Here is a 16,783-nt window from a genome sequence, read left to right as displayed (position 1 = left end):
CCACTTCAGGCCCGGCCCAGAAATTGGAAAGTATCCCCATCATGGTATCCACATCTCCAGCTGGACTCTTGGCTCATAACTTACCTTGCGTTTGACATCAAAGGGCAAAGTGATCAGCAGTGAAAGGTAGAAGCCCAGCTCCAGGAGGTACCACCAGTACAGGGACAAATTCAGGGTCTACAGCAGGGTAAGGGAAGATTAGCTGTGAAATGTGGAGGGTTCTACCTGAAAGGGACTTGAATGGAGACTCCAGGTTGCCCAAAACCTGGACACCTGAATAAGTGAGCAAAGCATGAACTCCCCAATCCTGGAGGTAATCAAGAGCAGAGGTCTAGGGCAGCTCCTGGTCTTATTTTCCTCCCTTTTGACCCCTCTTTCTTCCAAAGAAGAATCAAAAATAGAGTTGGGAGTTCAGTGTCCTCACACCCAAGAGTCAGAGAAGAATGGGGTCTCATGGCCCACGGAGGCCCCAAAAGGTGGGGCTTCATGGACCAGGGAGTTGAGGTAAACATTCAAGTCCCAGGAGACCAGGAGAGACTAGGCATCATAGCCAAAGGAGTTATGGGAAGTTACAAGGACTCAACTTATCTGCCTGGGACACTAAAGAGGAATGAGGCCTTACACCTCAGAAAGGCTGTGAGAGTCTCAGGTACCAAGAATACTAGAAACACTGGGCCCTCAGCACCAAGGCAGGCTATGAAAGGCCAAGCTTCATCACACAGGCAGGTAGGAGGGGAGGAGATTCATAATCCAAGCAGGCAAGAAGGGCAGGGCCTCATCATACAGGCAATTATTGGGGCTGGGCCTCATCAGCTAGACAGCCTGGCTCTTTTGCCTTGACCACAGGAACTGAGCTTCTCCACAGTCCCTGCCACTCACCTGATGTGGGTAATTCTCCCAGCACAATGATGGCGACCACAACCATGATTCCTATGAAGGAACAATGAATCTCAAGCTCTACAAAGGCAAAAGTCAGCCTCCTACCCTGAATATGAATCCCCATCACCAAGGCTTCCACGGCCTTCTAGGTACCACTTCCACTCTTCCCTGCTTTTACACTTTATTTTTATATTACGTAGCTCACATTGCCCTCATGTTCATGATCCTTCTGCCTTCAACTCCTGAGTGTTAAGTCTGATGGTTGGTTTTAATTGTCAACTTGACACAATCAAGAATCCCCTGGAAAGATGCTCTCAGTGAAGGTGTGTCTGTATTACGCTGGTCTATGGGTGTGCCTATATGAGAGACGTTCTTAATGGGGTTGAGATGGAAAGGACCATCCTGAATGCGGGTAGCACTATTTCACGAGGTGGGCCTTACACTAGATGATAAAGAGAGTGAGCTGAACGCTGACATGCATGCATTCCTTGTTGTCTATTCCTGATTGTGGATGTAACCAACTCCCTCAGGCTACCTCCCCTGCTATGACAGACCAGACCTGGAACCATGAGCTAAAATATAAAATATAAAATCCTTTCTCCCTTGAGATGCTCTTGTCAGGATGTTATTACAGCAACAGAAAACAAAAACAAAAACTAGGAGAGCATGCTCTCTCCTCCACCAGAGCTCAGCCCTCTTCTCTCCTCCCTTGTTCCATCTCTGCCCTCCCACTCCTCCCCAGCAGATTCATTCACTGCAGATGGCCAGCTCCTGGTGCACAGTAGGTCTTCATTAAGCACCTATGGATGCTTGTAAGGTAGAGGCCTTCCCTTCTACCGTCAGGTTTACTCACATGGTAGAGGATGGAGGTGCCACCCACGAAGGAACACAGATAGAAGACAAACCTCCAGCTGCAGAAGGGGAGGAAGCTAGTAAGGCAGCTATCAAAAGAGCAGTGTCCAGGACCCAGGGGTGGAGCCTCATCTGACAGGGAGACTGAAAGGGAGTGTGGCTCACATCTCAGGGAATCTGGGAAGGGAAGGACCTCAAGTACGAGGAGGCTAGGAGGGAGGAGCCCCCTCACCCAGACAGGCTAGGAGGAATGGGGCCTCATCATTAAGAAAGACCTTACCTCCCCCTGAGCCCCACAATTACCAGGCTTCACAGAATTTCTTGGATAAGGAAGGCCGATCCTGGTTCCGACGTCTCCTGAACCAGCGTTGAGTCTGCCGAAGCGTGAGGCCACACTGGGAAGCCAGCAGGACCATCTGTGTCTGAGAAGGGAGTAATGAGGGGAAGGATTATACAGGCCCAATGCCGGTTTCGTACCCTTTGTTCCTACTTTGATTCCCCACTGAAGCTTAAGATCTATCCCACAGAGAAAAGAGAGGAGGGTAAGGTGGCATCTACTTCAGTTCCTGCCTTCACTTCCTGCCTTCACTTCCCTCAGCAATGGACTGTTACCTGAAAGTTTAAGTTGAAATGAACCCTTTCTTCTCCAGCTTGCAGTTGTTTGCACTGCAACAAGCAGCAGAGTAGGACACTACCCTAGGCAGGCACTCAGCTCTCAGCTCTATAGAAGCTATTCTATTCCCAGACAGGGCACACTGCCATCACGTCCACCTTACCCAACAGAACCTGACCCAGACCAGGCCAACTGGGCTGCCACACCATGGATGGGAATGGAGGCAGAACCACAGGGCTGCTTCTGACACTCCAGGCACTCCACTGGATCAAAAGCATCTTGTCCCTTCCCAGAACTGGGACGAAACCTACTCTTCTGTTTGTTGAGTGATCATAAGGTTGATGTTCCAGACTAAGAGAGGAGGGCTTCATATGCCAGGAAGCCTCACAGTGGTAGGACCTCATGTCCCAAGAAACCTGGGAGGAAGGAGCAGGGCCTTAAACCCCAAGAAGCCTAGAGGTACAGAGACTCATGACCCAGGAAGGCTGGAATGCCAGTTTCAAACTCTGGGAACCCTGAGAAGGATGGGACCTTCAAGTCTCAGGAAGACCAGGAGAGAGAGACATGGCCTTGTGTCCCAGAAAGGCTACACAAGGACAATTTTATGCCTCAAGACCTTGAAAATAAGGTTTCCCCAGGTCCCAAGGAGAACAGGAAGGGCAGGGCTTCATACCCAGGAAGCCTAAACGGGCAGATACTCTTGGCTCAGGGAGATGAGGAACATGGCCTTGCTTTCAAGAGATAGATGAGGGATGGGGCTTCAAAGCCTTGAGGCTAGGAAGAGTAGCCTCGTACTGAGAGAGAAGTGGTTTCAAGCCCCGCAGAACCAGGGAAGGAGTGACTGATCCACTAGTCTCTGCACAGCAGGAAGAGGTGGGGGTCTCACAAACCAGCAGACAGAGGAGAGAGCCTAACATACCAGGGAATCTGTGGGTTCAAGTTGAATCTGTGGGTGTGTCAGAGGTCCCTGTCCAACCTCTAATAAGGGACACACACCACTTCTATGCCTGGGTCCCAGGGCAATCACCATGCAGCTGTCTAGAGAATATGGGGCTCACCTCCTCTGGACACTGCTTCATCCTGAGGAAGTACTTCTCCAGCACCGGGTTGGGCTTTATCTTTCTCCTGATTGGATCCTGCACACCCATCCACCGGCTCAGGGGCAAGGCCACAAATCTGAGTGTGAGAGAGACAGAACTCAGAAGAATGCAAATGAAGGGATGTGACTATAACAGGAGGAAAGTGAGAGGACCTGAGGCTTGGGGAAGCCTTACCAGTATGTATAGTTCAAATCTATCTGAAAAGAGGGTTTGGAAGCCCAGAGCCAAAATGCCCACGTGGGCAGGACAGAATTTTCTGCCACTACTCCCAGCTTTAATCCCTCAAGGCCAAAGGGATTACCTGTATAGTGCATCAGACCAAACCTAAGAAAAGACACTATAGCTTTGTCTTCAGAAGAGAGATGTTCAGACCAGTTCATTGGGAACCCAGGATCCTTCACCCATATTCAACCAAAATCAAGTCTTCTCACTACCTGTGTCCTGGTGACCTGGGTCTTCACCTCTCTGCATCAGGTTACTCAAGGGCGGGCCTAGGCATGCTACCTGTTAAGTCTGATTTACCCTCCCTCCCATCCTTCCTGCAGCAGATACCTGGTTAATCAGTTACCCACATTGCCCACAGGAGGGTGCCCCAAGACCACAGATGGAGACTGAACATCAGCTCTTTAAGGAACTCAACTCCTTCCTTAAGGCCTATCTAAACTGAGCTTCCCACAATTCCTACAGGCCCAGCTGATCTTACACACTGTATATTCTTAGTCATGTTACTAAATCTTTGTGTGTCTCCATTTTTCCTTCTGTAAAATGGGAGTAATAATAGTACCGTGCCATATATTGTCATCAAGCATTGAGTTAAGACATACATACATCTTAGATGACAGAGAAAAAGCCCTCAAAAAAGAAGTATATGAGGGCTCTGGGCAGACGGTTCAGTAAGAGTCTTTACCACACAAGCATTTAGTAAGTGAGTTCAAATCCCCAGCACACATGCAAAAACTTGGGTGTGGCCACATGCCTGCCTGTAACTTCATCTCTCTGGCAGGTTGGGAGATGAAGGATCACTTAGGGCTTGCAACCCACCAACCTAGCTCTGGGCCACTCAGGGAACCTATCTGAAGGTACTAAGAGAATGATAAAGGACATCTTGATGTCCTCTGACCTCTACACCACACACACACACACACACACACACACACACACACACACACACATACACACACACATGCATACACCCTGCAGGGCCACATCATGGCACTTACCTCTCAAAGACAATTCGCACAGCCACCAGGACCAGAGCCACTGGGAAGGCAGCAAGCACGTGGTGAGGGTGGGCGAACACCAGGCCATCACGGTCCTCCAGCTCTGCCCATGTGACATTGGGTGGTAACCAGTATGTCTCCTGCCACAGCCACTCACTCAAGCTGAACGACATGCTGTGGATACACAATCAGGTAAGCATAACTCAACTCAACTCAACTCAAAGGGTGTGTACAGTAGGACAGGCTGAATCTTCAGTGCCACTAAGCATACTACTTGAAGAAATGTCAGAACAAGGGGAATACTGGAGAGATCGTTCAGTGGTTTAGAGCACTTGCGGACCCACACCGCAGCTAATAACCATCTGCAACTCCAACCTGAGAAAGCCAATGCCCTCCTCTGACTCCCATAGGCAATGCACCCAATGTGGTGCACAGACATACAAGCAGGCAGAGCACCCATATACAATATGGTGGTTTGAATGAGAATGCCTCCATAGGCTCAAATATTTGAATGTCTGGTCCCTAGTTGGTGGCCTGTTTAAGAAGAATTAGGAGCTGTGACCTTGTTGGAGGAGGTATGTCACTGAGAGTTGGCAACGCCCACTCCAGGCCCAGTGTCTCTCTGTCTACTACCAGCAGGTGAGGATGTAAGCTCTCAGCTACTGCTTCAGTGCCATTTCTGCCTGCTTGCTGCCATGCTCCCCACCTTAGTGATAATGAACTAACCTCTCTGAAACTGTAATTGAGCTCCAATTAAATACCCTCTTTTATAAGTTCTTTTGGCCATAGTGTTTCATCACAGCAGTAGAACAGTAACTAAGGCACACATAAAAATGAATAATGTTTTTAAAGCCGGGTAAATGGTATTTCTGGTTTATCTAAGAAACCATTTCCACAGTTAAATCCTGGAGGTTCTGACCTATTTCATGGTCAATCCTTGAAGAGTTCACAGTATTAGGATATAGCAAAAAAAAAGTAGGACGAGCCTTGGAGCTGGTAAGGCATGTCCTTGTGGCTGTGTCTTGCCTGAGGCCTTCTTCTATTGCTTTCTTCTGCTTCCTGGACACCATGTCTCAAACTGTTCTACCCCACTACACCCGCCCCACCATGGTATAATGACACTCAAGTAGTAACCCAGAATAAATCTTTTTTTCCCCTTAAATTGTTTATGATACATGCTTTGTCACAGTGGTGAGATTGCTTAACTGAGGTTTGAAATATGCTTGCATGATCTTGGTTTTGGTTTCTTGTGGGGATCAAGGTCACCACCCTTGGCTACATAGTGAGTTTGAGGCCATCCTGGGCTATACAAGACCCTAAATAAAAAGAAAAATCAAATTCACATGGCAGGAAAGAAATAATAAATCAATAACGAGAACTGTAAGTGTCACTCAGTAGCCACTTGCCTAGAACACAGGAGGATCAAGTTTAATCCTCAGCACCCTCTCCCCTCCTCCATTTTCAAAACACAAAAGCATTTCAGATGCACACTAGCACGTACTGTTGTCTACACAAAATGCTATCAACATAAAATTCAAAATTAGGCCAAATAAATGTATGCTGCTGAGGTTGGTTGGCTTCCTGTGGCTACTCTTGCAAACTGGTTGTCTGGCAGTTCTATATATAGGTCAATAGTTCTAAATGGATCTCACTGGGCTCAAATCACGTTGCTAAGCTGGTCTCCTCTAGAGGCTCCTGGGAGAATATGAATATTGCCTTTTCCAGCAACAAAACTCAAAATTCTACATCTGGGCTATGCCCCCAGCTCCTGACTCAGGGATTCTAAGCAGTCACTCTTGAGGAAGTAAGATGAAGGGCTTCAGGGTTCCTCAGTTTCCATTTTCTCCTTTGAAACTCAGCTCCATATCCTCACATCTCATATATCCAGTCTGAAATATGAGTACAACAGATATGTACTTTACTGGGGAATGGAGTGGAGGTGAGAACAGGAGGTTCCATCCTGGCTGGTTTAATTCCTGGCTCAGTCATTTACCAGTTATGTAACCTTGGGAGCAGATGCCTTGCTCTCTCTGTGACTCAGTTTTCCCATCTGTAACTGGGATCCACAATAGTTCATTCCTAATAAGTGGCTGGAAATGACGCCTACAGCCGTGTGAGAACAGTGCCAGTAATGATTTGGGGGAGGGAAGTGGTCCGAGAAAGACTGAGGGGTCACTGGTATGTGGCAGCTTCTGGATGATGCTTTGTGTGGTGAGTGGTTTATGCGTACATGGGCAAGTCCACGAGCTCTGCATGTACATGTGGAGCCCAGAGGTAGACCCTAGGTATCTTCCTAAATTGTTTCCCACTTTATTTTTTTGAGCCAGGTTCTCTCACTGTACCTATAGTTTACAAGCTGGCTGGAATGCCCAGTGAGTACCCAGGATCCCCCTGTCTCTAATCCCCAGCACTGGAATCAGAAGCATTTCTGTGAGTGTCTTCTTGCTTGCAGAGCAAAGGTGCCACGAGGCAGTGGGTGCTTTTCTTCTTCATGCTCCACTCCTCAGGTCCCCACACTCCCAGTTCTGAGAGTGGAACCCAGAACCAGGCTAGGCAAATGCTCTCCAATAACACATACACCCAGCCCCACACTGGTAGATTCTAGACAGACAATCTACTTTTGAGCCACAACCCCAGTCCTATGATGGCACTCTACCACGAAGACATGACCCTTGCCCCTCACTGGGGGATTCTAGAAAGGGTCTTTTCCACTGAGTCACACTCCCAGATCCACAATGGTAGATTCTAAGCCTGTGCTCTACTGCTGAACCATCCCCCCTCCCAGCCTCTTATTAAGAGGAGCCTAGGGAGGTCCAGCCCTCCTGGTGGGTTCTAGGTAAGGATGCGCCATACAATTCCAGCTCCTTACTGGAAGATGCTAGAAATATATTGCGTCTGCAGTGCCGGGATAGGTCCCATGGCCCGTCAGATGCTAGCCAAGCACTCACCAGTGAGCCACCCCCACCACATCCCCCAGCACCTGGTTTTCAAAGTCAGGGTCTCCCAGAATATCCTGGCATTCAAAATCCTCCTGCCTCTGCCTCCCCAGTTCTGGGATGGAAAATGTGCATCACCACCAGTTTTCTAGGTGATTCCTAGGCAGTTCTCAGCCTGGAAACCCTCCTGACCTCTATTGTCCTTCCCTTAAATTCTATGCCTTGTGCTCAAGTTGGGTTAGGCCAGAGCAGCCTACAGGGCAATGAATGTGAGCGAGGTCAAGCAAAGAGTCAGTGTAGGTTGCTGCGCCAACATGTCCGGTCTCGACCTTTATTATCCTCAAGGCCCTCCTACCCCTGTGTTTCTCCCTTCTCCCTCAGCTTGCCAGCTCTTTGAAGCCCGGCTGGCTCCTCTCCCAGCCAGGCCCCTCCACCTGGAACTCAGCTGATAATCCCTCTTACTGACTAAAAATATCCCTCGAGGAGAGAGACCAGGGCTTTGTGCTAAGGGGCCCAGCATAGGGACCAGCTAAGCTGAAGGGAAGAGAGAGGCAGGGAGGAAGGGAGAAAAGAAAGGCGAGGGGAGTGGAGAAAGAGCTAAATATCCTACCCTGCCCTGCCTACGGTGGGGGTTGGGGACTGCTGTGTGTTTAAGTTTGATCCTAGCTGTTCGGAAAGTCCTGTTGTAACCAGCCTAACAGGGATAAACTCACTCTAAACAAACACTTTGGGCCCCTCACTTTGGCTATCAGAGTATTGAAACAATGAGCCCCAAGAAACTGGAATTTCCCCCCACCCTCAACCCCAGCCCCAACCCCCAGGAATCTCCAGCTGGGAGAGAAGAAAGTCTAAAGCCTGGGCCAACAGAGGAGAACTTTCTCCAGGAATGAGGTTTACACTTTGCCAACAACTTGTCAGACCACCTCGCTGAAGACAGGAAACCCAGACAGCACTGGACGGGACCACACCTTGACTGAGATGGCTTAGACATCCATAATTCTGGCCTCTACTTAACTCTTCACCTCCCTTTAGGACCCCAAACACAGTTTTGGGAGAGTCTCTAAATTTCTTTGTCCCACTTCACAATGTAGCCACACTGAGTAAATCTGCTTTTCACTGTTAATTTGGCTGTTCTAATTGACATATGGGGAATAAGTTGCCAATTCTGGCTTGTTGGAGCACAGGCTGTCACCACAAATCCTATCACACCAGTACCCCTCATCAACCACCAGAACTTTGCAGGGAGCAGGAACTGCTTTGTTTTGTTTTCTGTCTTTCTGAAAACAAGATTATGGGAAAGTAAATCAATCAAGACCTCCCTGACACATTTCCTGGGGAGGCCCATTCCTGCCTGGGCTCACCTGATTCCTGCAGGTAGAGGCCTAGAACTAAACACATCAGGGGCTCTACAAGATGAGGGGAGTGTTTTCAGATTGCTAAAGCCAGTCCTGCACTGGACTCCTAGCTGTCCTTTCCAAGTGACCCTGGCTCCCCCCAGGGCAACCAGCAAGTGCTGATGACCAGACAGACTGAAGGTCCAGAATACATCTCACAAAGATCTCAAGGAAGGCCCTAAGTCTAAGACTCTGCCTTGCCCCACCCCCTCAGAGGTTGCCATGTTTCTGCCCTCCACACTTGAACCCTGATCACCCCCTCCCAATTCAATTCTCAATGAGGCAGCTTGTTGAGTACTTTACCCAGGACCTCGGTAAGTGGGAGCGCTTGTCCCCAACCTTCCTCTAGGTGGAGGAGAGAGCCAACTACTTACTGCAAGTTGTAGTTGCAGTGTCACATGTGTGTACACATGCACACATACGCTTGTAAAAATTGTTTTAAGTGTCAATGCTAGGAGCTGGGTGTGGCACACATCTGTAGTCATAGCCCTTGGAAAGCATAGGAGGAAAAATGCAAGTTCTAGGTCAGCAGCTTGGCCTATAAAGGACCAGGCTATGGCTCGATTGGTAGAGTGATTACCCAGCATGCATGAGGCTCTGGTTCCCAGACCCAACACTTCATAGGAGTTGTAGTGCATAACTGCAATCCCTACATTTGGGAGGTGGAGGCAGATGGGTCAGAAGTTGAAGAGCACCATTGGTTTGGAGTTTGAGGACAGTCCATGCTATATCAAACTTTGCTTCAAAACAAAAATTAAAACAGAAGGGCAAGATGGCTCAACAAGTAAAGGGTGTGCTGCTAGATGTGATGACCTGAGTGCAATTGCTGAGACTCGCATGATGGAAAGGGAGCACTAGCCCCCTCAAGTTGTACTGTGACCTCAGCATGTGCTCTGTGACACATGTTTACCCACACAGACACACAAGTACACACAAAATAACAGAATGTAAAACATAAAATGAAATGGAAAAGGTTGTTTAGTACCACAATATATTGAGTTTCAAGTTTTTTTTTTAGTGAAGTGCTTTAGAAGGTTCAGTCATTAAGACCAGTGACTGCTGTTGCAGAGGACCCAAGTTCAATTCCCCGCACTCACATGGCACCTCCTGTTCTGACAGTCTAGTTCTAGTGGATCCGGTGCCCTCCCCCGGCACTGCACATACATGGTGCACAGACACAAATGCAAGCAGAGCACCCATACATATAGGTGTGAAGATTTAAAAAAACAAAAACTTTTAAGTGTTTTAGCAAAACACATTCCTCAAGCACCTGCAAGTCGACTTTGTTTTCACCTTCTCTACTCAACTCACTTCTCACCACCCCCCACAAGTCTCAGACCAAATCCAACATAGCCACTGTGCAGCAGCCAGGTGTTGGCTCTGCTCCTTTCCTTCACCCCTTAAGTGATGAGTGTGGTGTGACTTTTGACTGCTGGATCACTTGAAACTGTCTCCCATGGCGACTTGGATTAGAAATGTCCCACAAAAGCATCTATGTTGAGGGCTTGATCCCTGGTAGATCAGTATTGCGCAAGGGAGGCTGCTGAATATAACTGGTTCATAATGGCTCTGGACTCACAAAAACCTGACACACTGACAGACTCTTAGCTTCATGGGCTACTAAGAGCACTGGAAACTTAGCAGATGTGGCAACAAAAAAGCAGGTCACTGGTGAAGAGATTATCTCTCTTATCTCTATCTTTCTATTTCTTTTCCTTATCTACCTCCCCCCTTTCCTCCTCACTCTCCCTCCTTCATCTCTCCTTCCTCTTCCTCCTGTCTTTTTCTATTCCTCCTCCTTCCTCCCTCCTCCTTCCTCTCTCCTCTCTCTCCCTCCTTACTGTCTCTCTCCTCCACCACTCTTTCCTCTTTTCTCCCTCTGGCTCTCCTCATCGCTCTTTCCTCCTCTCTCCTCCACAGTTCTCTCTCCCCCTCTCTCCCTCTCTTCTCTGCCCTCTGCTCTCCCCTTCCTCCACCTTGCCCCTGTGCCCTGGACCCTATGAGGGGAGCAGTCTGCTCTGCCCCACAAGTCTGGATGCTCTGCCTCATCACAAGCTAGGGATGGTGACCTCTGAAACCACCACCCACCACTTCTCTCTCACCACCAACACTTCCATGGGACTTGGAATGGACATGGCTGGGGCTGGGTCCCCACACAAATAGCATTTCTGCGGGGATACCAGCAAATCACATGGGAACAGCTGGATGGGGGGTGGGGGGGAATCTGTCATCCCAGTACTTTGGAGCTATAAGGCAAGAAGATGGTAAGTTCCAGGCCAGCCTAGGCTACATAGTGAGAGCCTGGGGAGGTCACAGAGAGGAAGAACAGAAGAGGGAAGAATAAGGGAGGGGGGGAAAAGGAAAAGGAAGGGAGGATGGGAAGGGAAAGAAATTTAAAATAAAAAAGGACAAACAAGAAAACTATGTGCTTAAATTTTGTGGTTGTATACACATGCACACCTTTACACTTTTTGTTTTGTTTTGTTATATTTTGTTATGTTTTGTTTGAGGAGGGAATGAGACAAAGTCTCATTGTGACTTCAATGAGCCCAGGTGACCTCAAATTCACTATATAACTGAGACTACCCTTAAACTCCTGATTCTTCTGCTTCTATCTTCCAAGTGTTGGAACAGCACAGGCATGCAACACCACTTCTAGCACAATCTAATTTATTTTGACATATATCAAAGCCTATGAAGTCATTGCCTCAATCATGATAATGAACATATCCATCCCTTCCCCAAAATGTTCTTATGTCCTTTAGAGTCCCTCCTCCCTCCTTACCAGAAGCAGTCTTGATGTGCAACACTTGGGGTAAGAAATCTCTACGATTCCATACTATAAGATATCACAGAAAATGTAAAAGGAGGAGAAAGATATAGTTTGGATAAACCTGGGAGACATAACAGTGAGTGAAAGAAAACAAGACAAATCCTGCCACAATTCCAGTGGTAAGAAGTCTCTAGGCAGTCAAATTCAAGGACAGAAGAGCTGGGGACATGGCTCAATGGGTAAAGTGTTTACTGTGGAAGAATCCCAGAACCCAAATAAGAAAATCAGGCATGGAGAAGCAGAGAGAGAGAGACAGGATTCCTAGAGCTGGCTGGCCAGCCAGTCAAGCTTTATCAGGGAGCTCTGGGTTCAGTATAAGTCTTTAAAAACTAGATGAAGAGCAACTGAGGAAGACACCTGATACCTGACATCAACTTCTGAACTCAGCATGCACGCGCACATGTGCATGTGTGTGAAGAGCAGACATGAATGTGTGTGTGTGTGTGTGTGTGTGTGTGTGTGTGTGTGTGTGTGTGTGCGTGTGTGTAAAATAGAAATAGAGCTTCCCAGAGCTTGGCAGGGAAGAGGGAGAACTGGGAAGTTAATGTTTAATAATTATAGTTTGAATTGTGCAAGATAAAAACATTCTGTAAACTGGGGGCACAGCTATGTGAATAAATTAGGAATGCCAAATTGCACACTTAAAATAGTTAAGGTGACTAACTTCTGCATGTAGTCATCATAATTATTTGTTTTAATTAACAAAAGTAACACAAAGCTAGGTAGAGATGATAGGGGAGATAAACGAGTTATGCTGTCTGGTGTGGGCAGATCAAAAAGTTTAAAAAACAAAAGCAAAACGGAGGAAGTCACTAATAGCCACCTTTCTAATCTATGTAATGGAAAATCACCAACACAGTTCAGCTGGGGTAATGGTAGAGGAAGCCGCATCAGACTTGCAGATGGTAACGGTAAATTGTAGGCAAAATATAAAAGGACTACTGAGTCAGGTGAGGCTGCAGGAGCCAAGAAATAGAGCCACAAGGGAAGCTGACACCGAAAATAGCAAGTTCCATGATAGCCTGGATTACAGAATGAGTTCACTAGTCGAGCACCTGTCTGGAATGCACTAGTAAGGGACTATGAACACTTGCCTAATCTACATGCATGGCTAAATGTGAGCATTTACCCAATATACAGAAAAGCCTGGGAGATATCCCCAGCATCACTAAATAATAATAATTATTATTATAATTATTATTATCATATGTTTTGGGAAAAAAAGCAGTACCTAGAAATTCTAGACCTCATGAAACTATTTAAATTTTATTTTTTAGTTATAAAAATTTACTAAATCTTAATTTAAGATAGAGTCTTGCAATGTGCCCTGAAACTTATTATGGAGGCTACAATGGCCTCAAATTCTCAATCTTTCTATTTCAGCCTCCCCAAAGCAAGTGGTTAAAGTTAAACCAGTTTATCCTGGGAGGCATACACCAAGCTGTAAGTTCTATCCCCAATAACACATGTGTATACACACACACACACACACACACACACACACGCACGCTTCCCAGAACTCACAAAAAATCTGGGCATGACAACATGCATCTATTCTAGCACTGGGGAACAGAAACAAGCGACTCTCAGGACTAGCCAGCTGGCCAGTCTAGTCAAATTGGTAAGCTTCAGGTTCAGTGAAAGATCTTATCTCGAAACAGTAAGGTGCAGAGCAATAAAGGAATCCACTTGAAGCTGACCCCTGACCTCCACATGCATGTATGTGCATGAACACACACTCACAGACCCTACATGCATAGTCCCTCAGTCTTACCAGTTATATATGTATATATACATACTCCACTGCCACATATAGGTAGCATTCACTATGCTTGCCAATGCTGATATAAGAGCTTTCCATCATCACACAACATGGTACTAAACAGAACTGTTCTAGATAGTGACCAGATCCAGAAATGAGCTAAATGAAGTTGCAAATGCCTGTACTCCAGCACTCAGGAGGCAGAAGCAGGAAACTCATGATGAGTTACAGGATACACAACAAAACCCTGTCTTCTAAAAGGGGAAAAATAGGAAGAAAGGGAGGAAGGGAAAGAGGGGAAGGGGCAGGGGACAGGAAAGGAAGATCCATGTTATGTTTTACATTTTTTTACCAGTATGTAAGGATATATAGGGGGGCATCACGATAGCTCTTCAGGTAAAGGTGGTTGCTGCCAATCCTGATGCCCTGAGTTCAACCCCTAGAACTCACATGATGGAAAGAGAAAGGCTGACTCTGAAAAGTTCTACTAGAGAAAGGACTGTAGCATACTTCTTGCACCCATACATAACACAACAAAAATTTTCAAAGAGCCAAACATGTACAGAGTCTGAATAACTTTTAGGATAATGTCAAAAAGGTCTCTCACACATGCACATAGGTTTAGAATACTAGAGGATGAAGGAAAAAAAAATCAAGGGGATGTGGCTTAGTTGGTACAACACTGGCCCAGCACGCATAAAATGCTAGGTTCCATCCCCAGTGCTAAATAAAGCCAGCTGAAGGGGTGAAAACCTTGTTATCCAGTACTTGGGAGGTACAGGCAGGAGAATCAGAAATGTGTCAGGAAGGAAGGAAGTAAGGGAGGGAGGGAGAGGGAGAGGGGGAGGGGGGGAGAGAGGGAGAGGGGGAGGGGGGGAGAGAGGGGGAGGGAGGGAGGGAGGGAGGGAGGGAGGGAGAGAGAGAGAAAGGAAGGAAGGAAGGAAGGAAGGAAGGAAGGAAGGAAGGAAGGAAGGAAGGAAGGAAGGAAGAAAGAAAGAAAGAAAGAAAGAAAGAAAGAAAGAAAGAAAGAAAGAAAGAAAGAAAGAAAGAAAGAAAGAAAGAAAGAAAGCAAGAAAGCTAGCTAGCTGGCTGGCTGGGAGGTGGCTTAATGGGTAATGCAATATGATAGGATTTGGGTTTGGATCCCCAACAGCAATATAAAGCCAGAATTGTGAGTAGGTGTCTATAATCCCAGGACTCCTGCATTAAGATGGGAGGGCCTCTGGAAGCTCATGAGTCACTCAGCCTGACATACTCGTCAAACAACATGGACAGCCTGCCTCTATCATGGAAGGCACATAAACTGGCAACACAGGTTCCCATTATTGTTGTGTTAGTCTGCTTCTGCTAGGTTTTCTTTGCCTTGATACTTTCTGATGTTCCAGTTTATGAGTGGGTGGCTATATTTCTTTTAGGGCACTAGTGAGGAAGAAAGTCAGTAGACACAAAATGAATCAGTTAAGAAAGCACGGAGACAGGACTTAGGGTGGAAAGGACTGGTTATCAGGCCTAGGGCCATGTATGAAGAGGGCAGGTATAGGGTCTTATCTGGAGTGTTGCAGATACCTGTTTCTTCCCCCTACCCCACTTCTGTTTTGAGACAGGATATCCTATAACCCAGGCTAACGTAAACTCTTCATGTATTGTAGCTAAGGATGACCTTGAACTCCTAATTCTCCGTCTTCCTCTTACTGCTGGGATGCTAGGCATGACCATGTCTGGCTTGTACAGGTTGAGGGTGGAACTCGGGGCTTTATGCATGCTAGGTACATGCCCTATCAGCTGAGCTACAGCCATTCTTGGGTAGATAGTAGGCTGAGTAGATGGTAGATTATTGGACCACCAGTCCTGAGTAAAAAAGAAAGCAAGTGTAGTGGTGGGATGACTTGGGGTGACATATCTGGATAAGAAATTATGTATTCTCAGGTTTTTTATTGTTTGTTTGTTTGTTTGTTTGTTGCACACTTATGCATGGATTGTTATGTGGAGATCAGAGGACAACCTCCAGGAGTCAGTTCTCTCTTTCTACAATGTGAGGCCCAGGGATCAAACTCAGATCTTCAGGATGGGCAGCAATCACTATTACCCACTGAACCATCTCAAGACCATCTCATGGGGCAGGTGAATCACAAAACCATGGCCATGAGGACTGGCCAATTGGAGTAAGAACAGCCCAAGTGGACCATGACAAATTGTAACTCAGGGTTATTGACAGGGAAGTAGGCAAAATAGCAATAGAGGGTTATATCTGCCCAGCTCTAATGTGTTAATGTGTTTATTATAAATGTAAAGGTTTTGTCTTTTATCTGGGAAATGAATGGTCAAAGGCAGTGTTAAAAAATAATTAATATTAATTTTAACCTCAACACTACATACTGTATTCGCATATTCCCACCCTCTTTCTCCCCAAACCCCTGTGTGTGTGTGTGTGTGTGTGTGTGTGTGTATGTATGTATGTGTGTGTGTTTTCAAACTTGCCATCTTCTTGCCTCATGTCCCAAGGCATGCACCAACACACTTTGTTTTGTTTTGTTTTGAGATGTGGTCTTCTGTATCCCAGACTAGCCTCCCTATACAGCCAAAGGTGATCTTGGACTTGTCATCCTTTCCTCATATTCTAAGTGCTGAGATAGAGGCATACAACACCCTGCTCAGAGTTGAAACCAGGATTTTTATATGTTAAGCAAGCATTCTACCAACTGAATTCACCCTCAGCCCAATAGCTCTTGTTTTAAAAGTCTCTTTATTAAAACAAGAAGCCGCATGGAATAACTATTCATATTACAAACAGACTCACCTACCGCCAATGTCCTAGGGTGCCTCTAGGTCATTAAGTGACATATCACTGCATGTTTATTTTCAAAAGAGACTTCCCTTTGCTCCCTCAGCAAACCAGCATCTGCAGGAAAGCAACGTGCTCATAAAAACAAACACAAAATACATCAGCTTCTATCCTGATGCTGCTGGTACATGAGGTGGTGGCAAGTGGCCACAGCTATAATCATTTAGGTTTGATTTAGTTTTAGTTTTGTTGTTGTTGATATTGTTTGGGTTTTCCATTTTCATTTTTCTTTTGTCTGTGGTACTAGAACCCATAATCTCATATGTGCTAAACAAGCATCCTACCAGTGAGCCACATCCCTAACCCCTCACTGGAAGATGCTAGGCAGGTGCTCTACCGCTGAGCTATATTG

At 46.5% G+C, this 16,783-nt stretch overlaps 1 protein-coding gene across 9 annotated transcripts in view; it reads right to left on the bottom strand.

The window, feature by feature from the left end:
- Nucleotides 1–16,783, bottom strand: part of Cers4 (ceramide synthase 4) — a 36,786-nt gene that overhangs the window by 9,211 nt on the left and 10,792 nt on the right. For 8 of the 9 annotated variants that reach the window (XR_003947330.1, XR_003947331.1, XM_030243732.1 and 5 more), the window contains 6 exons: nucleotides 4,665–4,838; nucleotides 3,403–3,520; nucleotides 2,035–2,153; nucleotides 1,733–1,790; nucleotides 880–930; nucleotides 85–177 (listed from right to left, as the gene is read on the bottom strand). Coding sequence is in view for 7 of the 9 variants with exons in the window: in XM_030243732.1 (XP_030099592.1) it covers nucleotides 85–177; nucleotides 880–930; nucleotides 1,733–1,790; nucleotides 2,035–2,153; nucleotides 3,403–3,520; nucleotides 4,665–4,837 (612 nt within the window). In the remaining 2 variants the exon portion in view is untranslated. Of the gene's footprint in view, nucleotides 1–84; nucleotides 178–879; nucleotides 931–1,732; nucleotides 1,791–2,034; nucleotides 2,154–3,402; nucleotides 3,521–4,664; nucleotides 4,839–16,386; nucleotides 16,484–16,783 lie in introns of those variants that run through there. The other variant, XM_030243734.1, reaches the window with a different exon arrangement.

The sequence above is a fragment of the Mus musculus genome, chromosome 8 (assembly GCF_000001635.26).
Source record: "Mus musculus strain C57BL/6J chromosome 8, GRCm38.p6 C57BL/6J".
NCBI classification, from domain to species: Eukaryota; Metazoa; Chordata; class Mammalia; order Rodentia; family Muridae; genus Mus; species Mus musculus.
The sequence above is the reverse complement of the archived record's forward strand: the minus strand, read 5'-3'. Positions and strand labels throughout refer to the sequence as shown.